The sequence below is a fragment of the Populus euphratica genome, unplaced genomic scaffold (genome assembly GCF_000495115.2).
Source record: "Populus euphratica unplaced genomic scaffold, PopEup_1.0 scaffold377.1, whole genome shotgun sequence".
NCBI classification, from domain to species: Eukaryota; Viridiplantae; Streptophyta; class Magnoliopsida; order Malpighiales; family Salicaceae; genus Populus; species Populus euphratica.
This window is the reverse complement of record NW_011500270.1, coordinates 126,958-142,280: the sequence shown is the minus strand read 5'-3', so window position 1 is coordinate 142,280 and position 15,323 is coordinate 126,958. Positions and strand designations below refer to the sequence as shown.

The 15,323-nt window shown below is 31.8% G+C and overlaps 1 protein-coding gene and 1 long non-coding RNA gene across 2 annotated transcripts; both read left to right on the top strand.

Annotated features, from left to right (window-relative positions):
• Positions 1-365: 365 nt before the first annotated feature.
• On the top strand, positions 366-11,711 carry LOC105112969 (thiosulfate/3-mercaptopyruvate sulfurtransferase 1, mitochondrial). Its single transcript, XM_011008915.1, has 12 exons — positions 366-638; positions 1,290-1,463; positions 2,027-2,086; positions 2,300-2,362; positions 2,624-2,748; positions 2,849-3,011; positions 3,395-3,454; positions 9,771-9,829; positions 10,376-10,457; positions 10,566-10,629; positions 11,098-11,165; positions 11,363-11,711. Exons 1-12 carry the CDS (start codon positions 534-536, stop codon positions 11,456-11,458), a joined length of 1,119 nt encoding a protein of 372 aa, XP_011007217.1. The 5' UTR covers positions 366-533; the 3' UTR covers positions 11,459-11,711.
• On the top strand, positions 3,461-9,073 carry LOC105112967 (uncharacterized). The gene is made up of 2 exons (XR_839864.1): positions 3,461-4,401; positions 5,226-9,073. It is a non-coding gene; the product is annotated as an uncharacterized LOC105112967 (long non-coding RNA).
• Positions 11,712-15,323: the final 3,612 nt, after the last annotated feature.

Sequence of the window (15,323 nt, the reverse complement as noted above, 5' to 3'; positions counted from 1 at the left end):
TTTAAGATACTTCAAATTATATTTATATTATATAATTAAAGTTAATTTATCTTAAAATTAATAATATATATTAAATTAATATTTTAAATTATATTTACACATATTTTTAGAATGTGGTGTACGTGTTTTTTTAAATTTTAAATTTTTTGGATTTTTTAGAATGTGGTCTACGTGTTTTTTTAAATTTTAAATTTTTTAATTAAAAATTATATTTTTTATATTTTTAGATTATTTCGATATATTATTATTAAAAATAATTTTTTTAAAATAAAAAATATATTATTTTAATATATTTATAATGAAAAAAGCATTTAAACTACTACTAGAATCGCAATAGCCAGTGTCCTTAAAACGCTTATTACGAGCAGTATAAAGCAGCCATGACTTGTGAGATCTAAGCTAACAGCATCGCATCATCCAATCGACAAAACAACATGGTGAAATGACAAGCTAAGCACTGTTTTTGGGCTTCACTTTCTTTGTAGAATCTGACAACCCCAGAAAAAGAGCTTCAATCTATGGTCTCTGAGTAAATGGCGTCAACTATTTTAACAAAGAGTCTATTGGGTCATCGCTTGATTCATTCCTCCTTTTCTCTTTCCCATAAAACCCCACAAATCTTTACTTCTCTCTTCCCTGTGAGTGACTATCTGTTGTTTAAGTACCTGGGTTTTGCTTAATTCTATGATTATTTATCTGGGTGTCTTTTTTTTCCTGCTTTTGAATTGGTGGTAGTGTTGAATTGTTGATTGATTCTGGATAATGGGTTGTCGATTTAGTGGTGAGAAGTAGGGTTTTTGAAGTGTATATCAGCAGTTTTAGTGATTGGTTTGGGTAACTTTTGTGACTTTATTATGATTATTAAGTTTGAATTACTTGTGTGGAATTTTATTGGTGTATCAAGATGAGAAACCTTCAATCTATTAGTGTTGAATAGATGAACTGATTTTAAGTCTTAAGTGTGCTAAAGTTCAAGCATTGTTATCAACTGTAGTTATATAATTGTTTTAGTTTTTCTAAACACTGTATTTTTTTTTTCAATTTTTCTTTTTGCTGCGTCGTAAAGGGCTAAATGAATTTTTAATCTCTACTATTCTGAAAAGAATCGTGCTTTGTTATTGTTATGGGATTCATTAACTGTTGGGGGTATTGTGCTGTGTAATTTTTTGTGCACTTGGTAAAAGTACCTTGCTTGATATTTGTTTTATTGCATTTGCATTATTGCTGATTACTTGGAGCATACTGACTGAACTTTAATGTGTTTTTCTTTTGTTTCACATTACTTTCAGTGGAGAACATTTCAGAAAAGAGCTGACCCCTTCCATACATCATTTAAGACATCTCAGTGGGTTCAATGTGTAGTTGGGGCAAGAGCTAATTTCTCGACACAATCTTTATCTTTGAAAGAACCTGTTGTCTCTGTTGATTGGCTCCATGCAAACCTCGGGGAGCCTGACATGAAGGTACCTGCCAGTTCTTTTTTATAAAAAAGCTTCTCATCAAATTTTTAAGAAGTAGGTCATGCATTTCATTTCATCAGAAGAATTGTTTTTTCATTTGAATTTCTCACACTTATGCAAGAATATTTTGTGCACCCAAAAGATGAATGTAGTTGTATGACAATATTTTTTATTTTGTGGAAGGAATGCTAAAAATGATTCCATTGTTGTCTCTTTGGGAGTCTTAGGATTAAAACCTCATTTTTGGCTAATAGCGAACAATTTTTGCCTCCGTTCAATGAAGAAGCAAAAGAAAAGGCGTCATGATCTTAATTAATTGTTTTTAAGTTTATGTAAATAGGAAATGTTCCTCAATGCCTGTATTAGTAAATTTCACACTTGAGTTATCAAAAGAAATTACACCCTTCATCTCTAAACTGGTCATGTTATTTAATTATCAGTCTATGGTTTCCATTCATCTCATGGAATATCTTATTGTAGTCTAATACATTTGAATCCATTTTAATTGATTTTTTTACATCCTAAACATGGCCACACATCATTCTGTCATGCATTGTTATATTCAGGTGTTGGATGCATCTTGGTACATGCCTGATGAGCAGAGGAATCCAATTCAAGAGTATCAGGTCTGATGACTATGATTTAGTTTTGAATTTGTTTTAATTTGACTATTTTATTGACAATCTAAATTGATCTTAATAATTAATTTTAGGTTAGAATTTCATAAATATTCCACTGAAAATACGCTCTTTTTCTTCTTTTAGTCTTCAAGATATTGATGTTATCTCATTTATTTTCCTTCAATGAATAACCTGGTCTACTAAACTTGCTCCTTACAGGTTGCTCACATTCCTGGTGCCCTGTTCTTTGATGTAGATGGAATAGCAGATCAAACTACAAATGTAAGATGCCCTCTCTTTATTATTTGTTACAAATATTTATAGTTTGGGCCTAGAATTGCTAATGCTTCTTTTCCCCTTTTTTTTCATTTGAATCATCTTTAAGAATGCATTGTATTTTGTCCATATACAAGAACCACCCCTGTTATAGTTCATCTTGTTTACTTCACAAGTGATATTCTATAGTTTATTATTTTAATTATTGATTGTACCTTTTCCATTTTATCCATTTGCTTATCTTGTAAGAACAATTACTTGTATCAGTTGCCACACATGTTGCCATCAGAGGAAGCTTTTGCAGCTGCTGTTTCTGCTCTTGGTATTGAGAATAAAAATGGATTGGTGGTTTATGATGGGAAAGGTATCTTTAGTGCTGCTCGTGTTTGGTGGTAAGTTGTGGGTTTGATAATATGCTGCAGTTTTGTGGAATCTAAGTACTACTTTAATGGTTAACTGTCCATTCTAACATAATTTTGATTAAATGACAAGGATGTTTCGAGTCTTTGGGCATGAAAAGGTCTGGGTGCTAGATGGAGGTCTGCCAAGATGGCGCGCTTCAGGATATGATGTTGAATCTAGTGCTTCTGGTGATGCTATCTTGAAAGCTAGTGCTGCCAGTGAGGCAATAGAGAAAGTATATCAAGGCCAGACAGTAAGTTCGTTACTCACATATATCCATACGTGCTTGCATTGTATTTTTAATAAATAATAGTATGATAGAACATGGCATGAACAAGGTATTTTCAAATTGCTTATGTAGCTTTTCCATCCTTCCTTTTTTTTTTTTATAATTAGAAAAATGAGAATATCAAGAAATGCCCTATTGAACAATCATGCATGTGGATAAATGTATCTGCATGCATGAATGTATATGTTTCTATATCCTGCATGATCTATTTGCAATTTATAATTAAGAGCATATATGATTTGTTCTAATTTCCAAATTTGTAATTTATAAATAACAGCATATATGGACTGTCCTAATTTTCAAACATGTTATGAGAAACTCTAATTGACTGTATGTTTTTATGACAGGTAGGACCAATCACATTTCAAACAAAGTTTCAGCCACATCTTGTCTGGACACTTGAGCAGGTTGGTTGCTATTTTTCAGTTGCTTATGTTCTAATGATAAAATAACAAAGATACATTTTTTTAATCACTCATTAGCGACCTTATAAGGAATATATGTACATTATATTGAATGGCTGGATATGATCATGTAGCTTTGGCATTGGCAATTTGATATAACAACTACATTAGACCATTGACTTAAAGAGCGGTTGATATTCGTTTTACATTTGTAGGCACTTTTGAGAATGCCATAGATAAAACTTATTTCATGCATGTGTGACTTGTGGAGTAAATTGATGAATTAACAATTTTGGCAATAATCTTCTAAGGTAAATAGGGAGGCAGCTCTTAGTCTTTGATGGTGATGATAAAACTGATGGTAATCCCTAAGTTAACAAGTTTGTTCTTTTAGTTAGCAGTGATATCAACATGAATTTTCTAGTTCAATTGAAATTCACTACAACTTTAAATTATTTTTATCACTGTTTTGAGCTCTATGTTAAAAGATCTTAAATTTGGGTATTGAAATCAAGTGGTTTACAATTAAGTTATCTCTAAAGAAATGGGTGAACTTGAATTTGATGATAATGTACCGCAAATCATTCTCACCGTGTAGTGGTAACAGACATCCTATGACATTGCTTGTTGTCAAAGAATTTTGGTCTGAATTCCTCTCCTTGTGAAAGTTGCTTTCTCTATATAGAGACTATTGTGCATTACAAGGCTGAAAACCAGCCATTTCATCGGGCTATACAAGGTAGGAATAAGGCCTATCAATTATATACCTATATACAATATATTTCTATATATAGTAGACTAAATTAGGCCGCACATATTGAGTTGACAATTCTACTAACAACCCCCTCAAATTGATGTTGGGTGATTGAGAAGCATCAATTTGTCAATAAGGTACCAATGGTGAGGATGAGAGAGAGCCTTGGGGAAAACATTAGTGGTTTGGTATTTAGGCTGTGTGTTTGTTTCCCTCGAAGTGGTTTCCTAGAAACCACTTTCCAAACTTTCCTGTGTTTGTTTGCCATTAGGAAAGTTGGTCAACGGAAAACACTTTCCAGTCAAAGAAAAATTTGACTTGGTTTTCAGGGAAGTGTTTTTCTAAAAAATTTGAACGGAAAACTCTTTTTGAAAGTTGTGAAAAATTTATTATTGTTATATTATTTGCTGATTATAGCACATGTGGTCCTCAAACTTTTGATTGCTATATATATTTTGTTTTGAATATTTATTTTTCAATATCAGCTCTTAGAATTTATTTTTTATATTAACTTTGGTCTTCATTTTTATAATTTTTATTTGTTTTTTCCTTATTATTTTTTTATTGAAATTTTTTATCTATAAAATATGGTCCTCATTCTTTGGATTATTACTTATTTTATTTGAAATAATTTATGAAATGTTAATTATTATTATTTTAATTTCTTTATCTTTTATTTTTTTTTATTTTTTAGATTTGATCTCTATTATTTTGATTATTATTTATTTTATTTGAGATAATTTATGAAATTATATTTTTTTTTCAATTTCATTCTCATTCAACTTTTTAATTTGTAAAATTTGTTCCTCACTATTTTAATAAACTTGAGAAAAATAAAACATTAATAAGTTATTTTCCAGCTCATTTTTCATGATATAACCAAATACTGGAAAGTGTTTTTCAACTTATTTTCCATTACACTACCAAACATTAGAAAATAATTCACTTTCACAAAATTTATTTTCTTGGAATTCACTTTCCAAAAGAAAACTATTTTCCAGCAAACAAACGGGGCATTAGTGAAAATGTGTGGAAAAGTAATCTCCCGATGAACCAAGGCTTCACAAATGGAATGACAATTCACTTCAATATGTTTGGTGTGCTAATGAAAAATGAGATTGGTAGCAATCTAAATAGCATGGTATTATCAACATGAAGTGAAGTAAGAGTAAGCTACAAACCACTAACAACTCGTGAAGCCATACAATTTCAAAACAATTAGACAACATAGTTCAATATTTAGACTAAGTAGATGACTTTAAGACAAGAACCAGAACCTACTTCTTACTCTTTCAAGAAATGAGAGCATCACCGAGGAACATATACCAACCCATAACAAAACAATGAGTATCCACACAACCAGTCTAGTCGGCATCATTAAAGCCCTCTAACTGTAAAGAATTCCTTGAAGGGAAGAGCAAGTTGTAACAAGATGTCCCTTTGAGATATTGAAGGAGACAACAGGCAACAACCAAATGTGTCTGGCATAGAGCTTGCATAAATTGATTGATTTGCTAAACAAAAAACAAGATATCAAGTTCAGTAATGGTCAAATAGTTCAAACTACCTGCTAGTTGTCGATACATTGAAGAATCAGAAAAGGGATCACCATTCGCCTTATGTAACTTCAAATTTACCTCTATAGGAGTAAGAACCGAATTATTGTCTTGAAAGCCAGCTAAAGAAAGAAGTTCTTGGGTATACTTATTTTGATGTAAGAGTGTGCCATTCGAACAAGGTTAAACCTCAAGTCCAAGAAAATACCGTAGAGGACCAAGATCTTTCACATGAAAGGAAGATTTGAGGCGCTATTGGAGCTGTTCAATTAACTAGAGATCAGATCTAGTAATCACAATATTATCGACATACACAAGAAGTATAATGATCCCAAGGGTAGTCTTGCGAAAAAATACTAACTCTGAGTGAAGGCAAGATGCAATAGAGTAGCACGAAACTTCTTAAACCATGCTTGTAGCGCTTGCTTCAAACCATACAAAAGACTACTTTAAGATAAAAAAAAACTCAACAAAAGATGAAGGAAACAAGCCAAGAAGAGGACGCATAAATAGTTTTTCCTTTAGGTCACCATGTAAAAATACATTCTTCCCATCCATCTTACGAAGTGACATCCTTTTGAAACAACAATGGCTTAACAATGAGGACAATAGTAATTTAGGCCATAGGAGTAAATGTTCCCTTATAATCAAGCTCATACTCCAATAGGACAAGTGACAATGTCCCAGGTATGATTTTCTATGAGAACCTGAAGTTTGTCCTACATAACTTTGCACTAACACTCTTGAGTATAAGCATGAGAATAAGACCTGGGCACAAAAGTATTATCAAGAGTAGCTTGGAGAGTGAAAAAAAGAAAAACCATACCAATCTAAAGGCTAGGAAACCCTAGTAGATCGGCAGCGCACATGCAATGTAGGATCAATGGCAGTTTAGAGGTAGGAAGAGGTAGCGAGTGACGTTGCTGATACACAATACCTGACTTAAAACGAGGAGTACTAGACATGTCATCAAAAAGAGGAAGATACAAAATTAGGACGAGACAGAAAGAAATATTTATGTTTTTAAAAAAATCACATTGCATTAAATATGAAGCTTGTTAGCCTCTGCATCATAACACGTAAACCCTTTATGAGAGTTACTATAGCCAAAAAAAGCACATTGAACTCAATCTTGTCATCTTTAGTGGTTGGTTAGTGAACAAAACAAACGCTACCAAAAACATGTAGAGAATTATAATCAGGAAGGAGGAAGGACATCAAACAAACGATACTATGGAGATCAAGATGCAAAGTAGAAGAAGACAAATGATTAATCAAATATACAATCGTTGATAAGGCTTCTACTCAAAATCTAGAAGGAACATCAGACTCACACATCAATGTATATCTAAAAATTGGTGATTATGATGCTCAGTGGCACTATTATGTTGAGGGTATAAGGACATGAATGTTGAGAGAAAATACCCTTTAGATAGAGAAAAGATTGAAAAACATGAGACATGTATTCTCCTCCAAAATTTGAGCATAAGATCTTAATTTAGATAGAAAATTAGGCTTTTAAATCAGCAACAAATTTAGAACAAAGAAACTAGACCCATATGAAACGATTATTATTGTCAATAAATGTCACAAAATACCTGTATTGAGCATGAGAAGGAACATCACTTGTATCGTAGGCATCAGAATGAATAATTTCAAAAAATGTAAAAGTGTGACTACCCTACAAAGGAAAATGTAAAGATTTGCTTTTGCCAAGTTTACCAGGAAAGAGAACTTATTTTTATTCTTCAAATAACCATGTTTTATATATTGTGTCAGGATTACAGAGTTGGAATGACTGTATTTGTTATGCCAATATTGGCTATTATTATTAAAAATAGCAGAACAACCAATATAAATTGAATGAGGAATGAAAAATCACTAAAGAGGAAAAAGACATCCCATTATAAGCTCTTTTTGTTGTCTCCTATCCTGACTCTTGATCCCGCGCACAATTGCTACTAGAATGATCAATATGAAGAGAACAATTTTCTTCTACTAATTGTCTAATTGAAATGAGGTTGGCAGATAAATCAGGATACACAAAAACATTAGTAAATGAAGACCCTATATTTTCGATCACTGTAATAGGAAGAGGACTGCCATTGGCGATTTGCATATGCTGCTTACCATCATATTTATGAACATCATGTAAAGTTGCCAAATTGGCAAACATGTGATTGGAAGCCACGATGTATTTGACCTTGGAGACCAAGAGCAAAAATGGCAAAAATAATCATTTGTTGAACGTGTTTGGGAGTTATGTTGGAAGAACCCAAAACAATGGATTGTACAGAAGATGTAGGCAAAAAAGTGGACTAAACAACAATATGAGATTAGTTTTGAGGGCAGGCATGAAAATCCTTAATGACATGACCTTGCAATAATAACATAATTTCTAGCTGCAAAATTTTGCAATGTGTCTAATTTCCTAACAACTATAACACCATGGTGGAGATCTAAATCATCATCTTCCTCGAGTAGTGTAGGCCATATTAACCTTCTCAGAACTACAAGCATTTTGAGCAAGGCCAAGCTGTGAGGCAAGATGTTGTTCTTCACACAAGAGTTCACCTAAGTCAACATCCAAAGATGGGACATGCTGGTGATTGATTAACTTAGCTCGTACATTTTCAATCTCAAGTCATAGCTTCAAGAATTGATCCTACTGGCTCTCAGAATGAACCACTTGTAGTGTTGCTAAAGCTGCTTTGGGAACCTGTGAATGCATCAATCCAAAATAATCATTTTTTAAATTAATAAAACCGAATAAAATAGCTCAATAATTTCCAGTGTCTAATTCCAATTGAAACTTTCAGGCAGAATTATCTTAATAATAAATTCGTCAAAGGTAATCTAACATTGTCTTAACAGTAGTGAACCCAAGAATATTGTTGACTATATGAGGTTCAACAGAACTTAATAGCCAGGTAGCATTTTGGCATCCCTGCTTTCCCATGAATTAAGTTCCTTGGGATCAATGGGAGCTGTAGAAGACCAATCCAAATGACCCCCATAACTCCCCTTCCACAAACATATAGATTTGGAATTCCTATCTAGCTTAATTCTTGCTAGTAAATCGAACAATAGAATTTTCTCCTAACATAATAACCACAAAAAATTGATAGAAAAAAAAATCATCATAGCTACATGACCTGCTGATAGCCACCAAACCAAAGACGACTGAAACTCTAAACTAGATAAGCACCACACCATCGAGAAACCAAGAGACAATTGACAACCAAGAGACAGCTAAGAACTCCACAATAAAAAACTGAACCTCCAAGCCAGAGAACCACTTCTGCCAATACCCAAAAAAAAATATTGAAGTTCTGCTCTCTGTCGCTACCCACAGAAAAGTACCAGAAAAGAAACAAGGAACCAAAAATAAATAAATTCAGCCAAGAATGCTATGAAGAGAATTTGGGGTTCTGATTCCATGCTAAAGAAGGTTTTGATCTGAATACCTGTTCTTGTGAGAGTTGCCTTCCTTGTATAGAGACCATCACACATTACAGGGCTGAAATCAGTCATCAAGTTAAGAATAAAGCCTATCAATTATATGCCTATATACAATATATATTTCTATATTAGCTAGACTAAATAAGATAGCATATATTGAGCCATCAATTCTGCTTATACTTGTGAACTTTTTGTAGGTACTGGAATCAAACATTGAGTTATTTGTGAAATTAAATTAACATTTGTTTGGAATGATATAAACGTGTATCAGCTTGACATCAGGACAGCACTGAAACAAATTCGAAATTATAATGGAGTTTCTCCTTGATAAGTCTTGCATTCATTCTTCCATTCCTTCGAGTAAAAAGGTTGACAAGTTTGTGCGGATTTTAGCTGGTGTCTTATTTGGTGTGGCCATGGATAAACTTTTAGCTTCTGCAACCATCTAATATGTCAGCAATCAGCAAAATTTAGTTATCTGCTTGACTTATGTAGTCCTCAAAACATGAATGAATCTGCACTATGCTTTCTCCGGGCCAATTTTCAGGTTAAAAGTAATATTGAAGACAGGACTCATCAACACATAGATGCTCGTTCAAAGGCCAGGTAAGTTCAGTGATTTTGTTTAATTGTATTAATGATAAATGGTTTTCATATTGTGAATGCATTATTGTTATCTTAGTAGAATAATTAATCTGAATCTTCTTAATAATAAATGGCTTTCCCTGGAAATGCTATTGAATGATGCATTTGAGGTTTAGCTATTCTCTTAGTTTGGACTTTGTAGATTAGTAGGAAAGTATAAATAACAAAACACCATCACTAGTTTTAATTGATAGAAGTGTATGATAAAGTTTCAAGTAGGGTTTTAAGTATTATCTTGCTAGTTAACGTGCTTTCAACTTCCCTACACTTTAAACTCTGGTATGTAATCCGATCTGGCGATTCATGTCAGTTTATGTAGCCTAACAGCCGTCACGGCCTTTGTCTCTTTGTAGGCTAACTTTCCAGACTCCCCCATCCATTCAATCTGCTCACTTAAATTGAATCATCTAACAATATCTTACCAACTTTAAACTAAAATCTCTACTTTTACTTCAAATATCAACATTCGACTCTTCCTATCATCAAGGACATATGCTCTTCTTGCAGGTTTGATGGCGCTGCTCCAGAACCTCGAAAGGGAATAAAAAGTGGCCATGTTCCTGGCAGCAAGTGCATTCCATTTGCGCAAGTAACAGATAGACATTACTGTGTTCTTTTAAACTAATGATTATTTTTTAAGCTGACAGGTGGTTCTCTCTATTTTCCTTTTTCTTCATTAGCGTGTTTGTTTTTGCAGCTGTTAGATTCTTCACAGACACTCTTACCAGCAGATGAGCTTAAAAAACGATTTGATCAAGAAGGTAAGGAAGAACCTTTATGTTTCTGGGTGCCTGCCTAAAAACATTATTTCCACATATCATGACCATACATATCGGCATTGCACATTTAGATGAAGTCCATATCTCAGAATATGAAATGGATTTTTTTTTTTTTCATGGTTTGGTTTTTTTTTTTTTTTCATGGTTTGGTTTTTTTTTTTTTTTCATGGATTGGCTTTTTTCTTTTTAGCTGATCAAATGGAGGTTTGTTAGGTTTCTAAGAAAAAAAGTGATTAAAAAAAGGAAAACATAATTGTTATTTGTCAGAGTTTTCTTATTTCTGCCTATATAATAAGACATGATGGAAAAACTGTACTTTAGCTGTCAGCATTCAGCTTTACTATCTAGTCATTATCTTACATTATGCTCCTAGAGTATATTTTTGTTTGCTAATCTTTGGTTATTTGGTATCTGCTCAAGGTTTAGTGGATCTGACACAGTTTTATACAGGCATCTCTTTGGAAAGCCCTGTTGTTACTTCATGCGGGACTGGTGTAACTGCTTGCATTCTTGCTCTGGTATTTATCCTTCCTATGCATTACAATCCATCCTGAAAAATTTCATGAAAGTTTTTCCACTATGATGTTGAACCTCGTGAGTGGAAAACCACGAAGCTCAAATTCTTGATTCGTGTTTTGCATTTTCGGGAAAATTGTTGGCATAAATATTGTCCGATCTTGTTAAAGTGCAAATGACTCTGGCTCGTGTCTTTCAGGGTCTCCATCGACTTGGAAAGTCAGATGTTGCAGTCTATGATGGATCTTGGACTGAATGGGGAGCTAATCCTGAGACACCTGTCGACTCTTCATAAATCTTACTAATGCATCAGATTTCATGCATGGCGTGAAGTTTTCCTGTTAAGTACGCAGATTGTGATGAAAGATGTGGTGCCTAAAACAGTTGGATATAAGAGTTGCATTTTTATTTTTTTTTCATTTGTCAATTTTGAAGTTTTAACTTGCATTTCGTGCTCCAAAACATTGGCATCAAAATAAGAATAGAATAAAAGAGTTCTGAAGGAGAAATTGATTTTAAATCAATCCCTCTCTCTCCTAATTAAACTATGAATAGTCCGATTATATATCACTACCTTTAATACATGTTAATAGCTAGCTAGCTGTAATTTTCTTTTGAAAAACCCAAAAGCACTTTTAGTAATCCATGGAATGCTCTCTCTATGTATAGCGAGTATTTGTAGGGTACTTTAATCATCTATCTCATATAAAACTTTCAACTTTCAAATAATATGGCATTGCAAGCACATTTAATGACAAATATGTTGCAATTTATAACAAAAGCTAGAAAATAAGGGTATTTAAAACGCTACGTGTACTTCTATAAACCTCTAACCGTAGAGAAAACTGTTTTTTATCTTTTGAATTTAATAATAATAATAATATATTTTAAAAATTAAGTATAAATTGTTTAAATAGTGTTTGAAATTAAATCAATTTATATTAAATTAAATAATGATAAGTGATAAAAATAAAAATAAAAATAGTATCTTTTAGATCTATTCTAGAGAATTTTTCAAAACCCACTAAGTTGATCTTTAAAATATTTAGATAAAATTTAGGTATTGTTTAAGGATAAAATTTAAAATTATGTTTAAAATTTAGGTATTGTTTAATGATAAAATTCAAAATTATGTTTGTTTTTGTTAAAATTATCATTTAACAAATTTAAACTTCTTAAGTATTTTCCTTATCTTTATAGCCTATCAATATATCTACTTGATATTTACATTAGTCATTTCCACCTACAAAAGACTCGACGTTGAGTCAATATTTAAATTTCAATATAATTGTTCATAATTATAATAAGGATAAATATTAGAAATATAAGGTCTTAGAAATATTTATATTGTTTGACAGATTAACAATAAGAGCATGATATTTATTTTTCTTATTATTATATTTTTTTTTATTGTAGCGTGTTATACATAGAATAGTGTAGATAACATGTCGCCTAATACTATTATTTTCTTTCTCTAAACTCAGAAAAGTTATTTGAAAAGCCTTTTTTTAGAATTATTTAATGCACCATTCACACCTCAAATAAAATGATAAAGATACCCTCTGATAAAGCTCAACCTATAATACATTCTCAACTATATTTCCATTGATTTTTCACCAAAAAACAACTAAAAAATTGACCCAAAGATGCTGACCCGATCAACTTTACAACCTATTTTTTATAGCCCAAGGTATTGTTTTCTAGCCAATAATTGAGATCCTTCTTATGAGAATCAAGGGCCAGGATTCATGCTTAATAAAGATCATATGTCCCTGAATTTTATGTATAAAAAATGAGAAAATCAAGTGGAAAGGTAGCTAAAAAACCAGTCCTTACACACTATTTTTTCAGCTACCCAACTAGCAACCTTTATCCCTCTCCAGCAACTACTATGAGCCACCAGCATCTTTGAAAGTGCCACCATCGGACAATCAATAGCCACCTCTCACCGAGGTAAGCTTATTCTATCCCTTTTGATTCATTACATAATGTTTTGCATAGACTAAAGTGAGTGCAACTCATTTTTTTTTGACAATTTTATTACTAAGAAAATTTTATCACTAGCTTTACACCCTTAAGCCAGCCTAGCCATTAAGCTAGGTCCAGCTCATATTAAATGGGAAAAAAAAATAGGTTGGGTTGGACCCTCGCCAAACCCATGTGCATGGCTTAGGGCCTTAGGCCCAATAGACCATGCTCATGTAGTTGGTCAATCCTAACTCAAAAGCTAGGTGCGTATTTGGCTCGTGTCAATTTTATTAAGAAAATAAAGCTTTATTTGGGTCCATAAAGCATGTTTACCAAACATAGCCTTAAGGTATTTTTAATGTCTTTGAGTTTAGGCTAAGGGTGTGTTTCACAAACTCATTATAAAGTTTTTCCTTCAGTTTTAATTTGTCCTTATTTTAAGATCTTGTCAAATAGGCCCTTTAAAATTTCAAAAACAATTGTAAAAAATTCAAGGCATTAATTTTATCTAATATTGGGCTTTATACTTACACTGTGAGCTACAAACTTAATATTAAAAATACCTTATTTTTCTTCCAAAATTTCAAAAAAAAAATCCAAAATAATTGCCTTGTTTTTTTAAAAAAAAAATACACAAAATATATATTTCTTCAAGAATTTCACTTAATATTAAATTATAGACTTACACTATAAGATATGAACTAAATATTAAAAATCCATGGTTTTCAACAAAATCTCAAAAAAAATCCTCATTTCAAAAGTATATAAAAATATCTTTTGTTTTTTTTTATATACTACCAAATTCTAAAGTTTTTTCATACATATTTTCTTTAAAAAAAATAAATTTTTATCATGTTTTAAAAGTTTAAAATAAATATCATAACCAATTTATAATTATCCATTAGGATTTGAGAAAATTTTCAAAATTAACAAAAAAATAATTTGTTTAATTAATATTCAATGTATGAATTTTACAACATAATGCATACTTACAATATTAAAGTAAATAAATTAATAGCAATAAATGTTAGGAATTAGATGTATCCAAAAAATAAATGTGTTGTTAAAGTTTGAGACTTAAAATAATTAGAACTTAACCCGATAAAATAGAGATTTCTTTACGAAGGGAGATTTTTCTTAAACCTTAAATAAAACTAATGGATAAAAACGTGACTTACTATAATAATCAATCAACAATGTAGCTTATCTTAGGTAAAATGCACTGAAGATGATGTGTCTTCTCCTTGCACAATTAGTCTTCTTATCCAGACTCTCATAGACAATATGTTTTCTAGTAACCATAATACTAGATAACGAATCTCTCAAATCATAACTTGATGATTAAACCCAAACACCCTTCAATCCAGGAGGCAACTTCTTCATTTGATGTTGTGTATGTCATGACAAGAGATAAATAGAAAAAAATAAATTAACACTTAATTTTATGGTAACTAAAAAACCTCTTACTGATCTTTCAAAAATTCTTAAGTAAGGGATGGTTATATTAAAAGAAAGATAAAAATTACTCTAAGACATCATACCTATTGTAAAATGCTTTATTTTTGTTTGTAAAGACAAAAGTGTTGGTTGAGCTTTAAATTATGGTTGCTTAAACAAACATGTATTGATTATTATGGCTAAAAACCTAAACTAAACTAAAGAAAGTGATTTAGGACCCCGCCTAAAGAAGGCATGATTAGTACTTAAAAGTGCATTTTTATTAAGACTTTATATTCTCATTTTGCACTTGAAGTATCAAAAACTCCTTAACTAGAGCATGTTTTATAATAACAACTTTGATAATATAAGATACCTTTAATTTATGGTAAATGCAGGTATTCTCAGAATTCAAAGGATTGATTGTTGTGATTAACTATTGGAAGTGAAAGGATAAAGAAAAGGCTAAGCTTATGAAGGAGATGCCGATTCACTTCAAATTCGAACACTGTTCAGTCATCGGATCATATCTAGAGCTATAGATCTTGGATTTCATTTTAATTTATATGGATGAAAACATAAGAAATAGGCCTACAACTTTAATGGGTATGGAAAGACCTAAATTTTCCATTTTCAAATTCAAAGTTTGGCCACAAAAGAGAAGTCTGAATCTGTCTTGCAATCCAGCCCAAATACTACTCAGAGCTGCAATCCAGCCCAAACAAAATACTACTCAGAGTTTTACCCATAACTGG

Bases quoted from the DNA above. Each gene is read 5' to 3' on its own strand.
- LOC105112969 (XM_011008915.1), top strand. From the start codon at position 534: ATGGCGTCAACTATTTTAACAAAGAGTCTATTGGGTCATCGCTTGATT. The intron at 10,458-10,565 runs GTAACAGATAGA...TTGTTTTTGCAG, and splicing joins AGTGCATTCCATTTGCGCAA to CTGTTAGATTCTTCACAGAC. The intron at 10,630-11,097 runs GTAAGGAAGAAC...AGTTTTATACAG, and splicing joins AAAACGATTTGATCAAGAAG to GCATCTCTTTGGAAAGCCCT.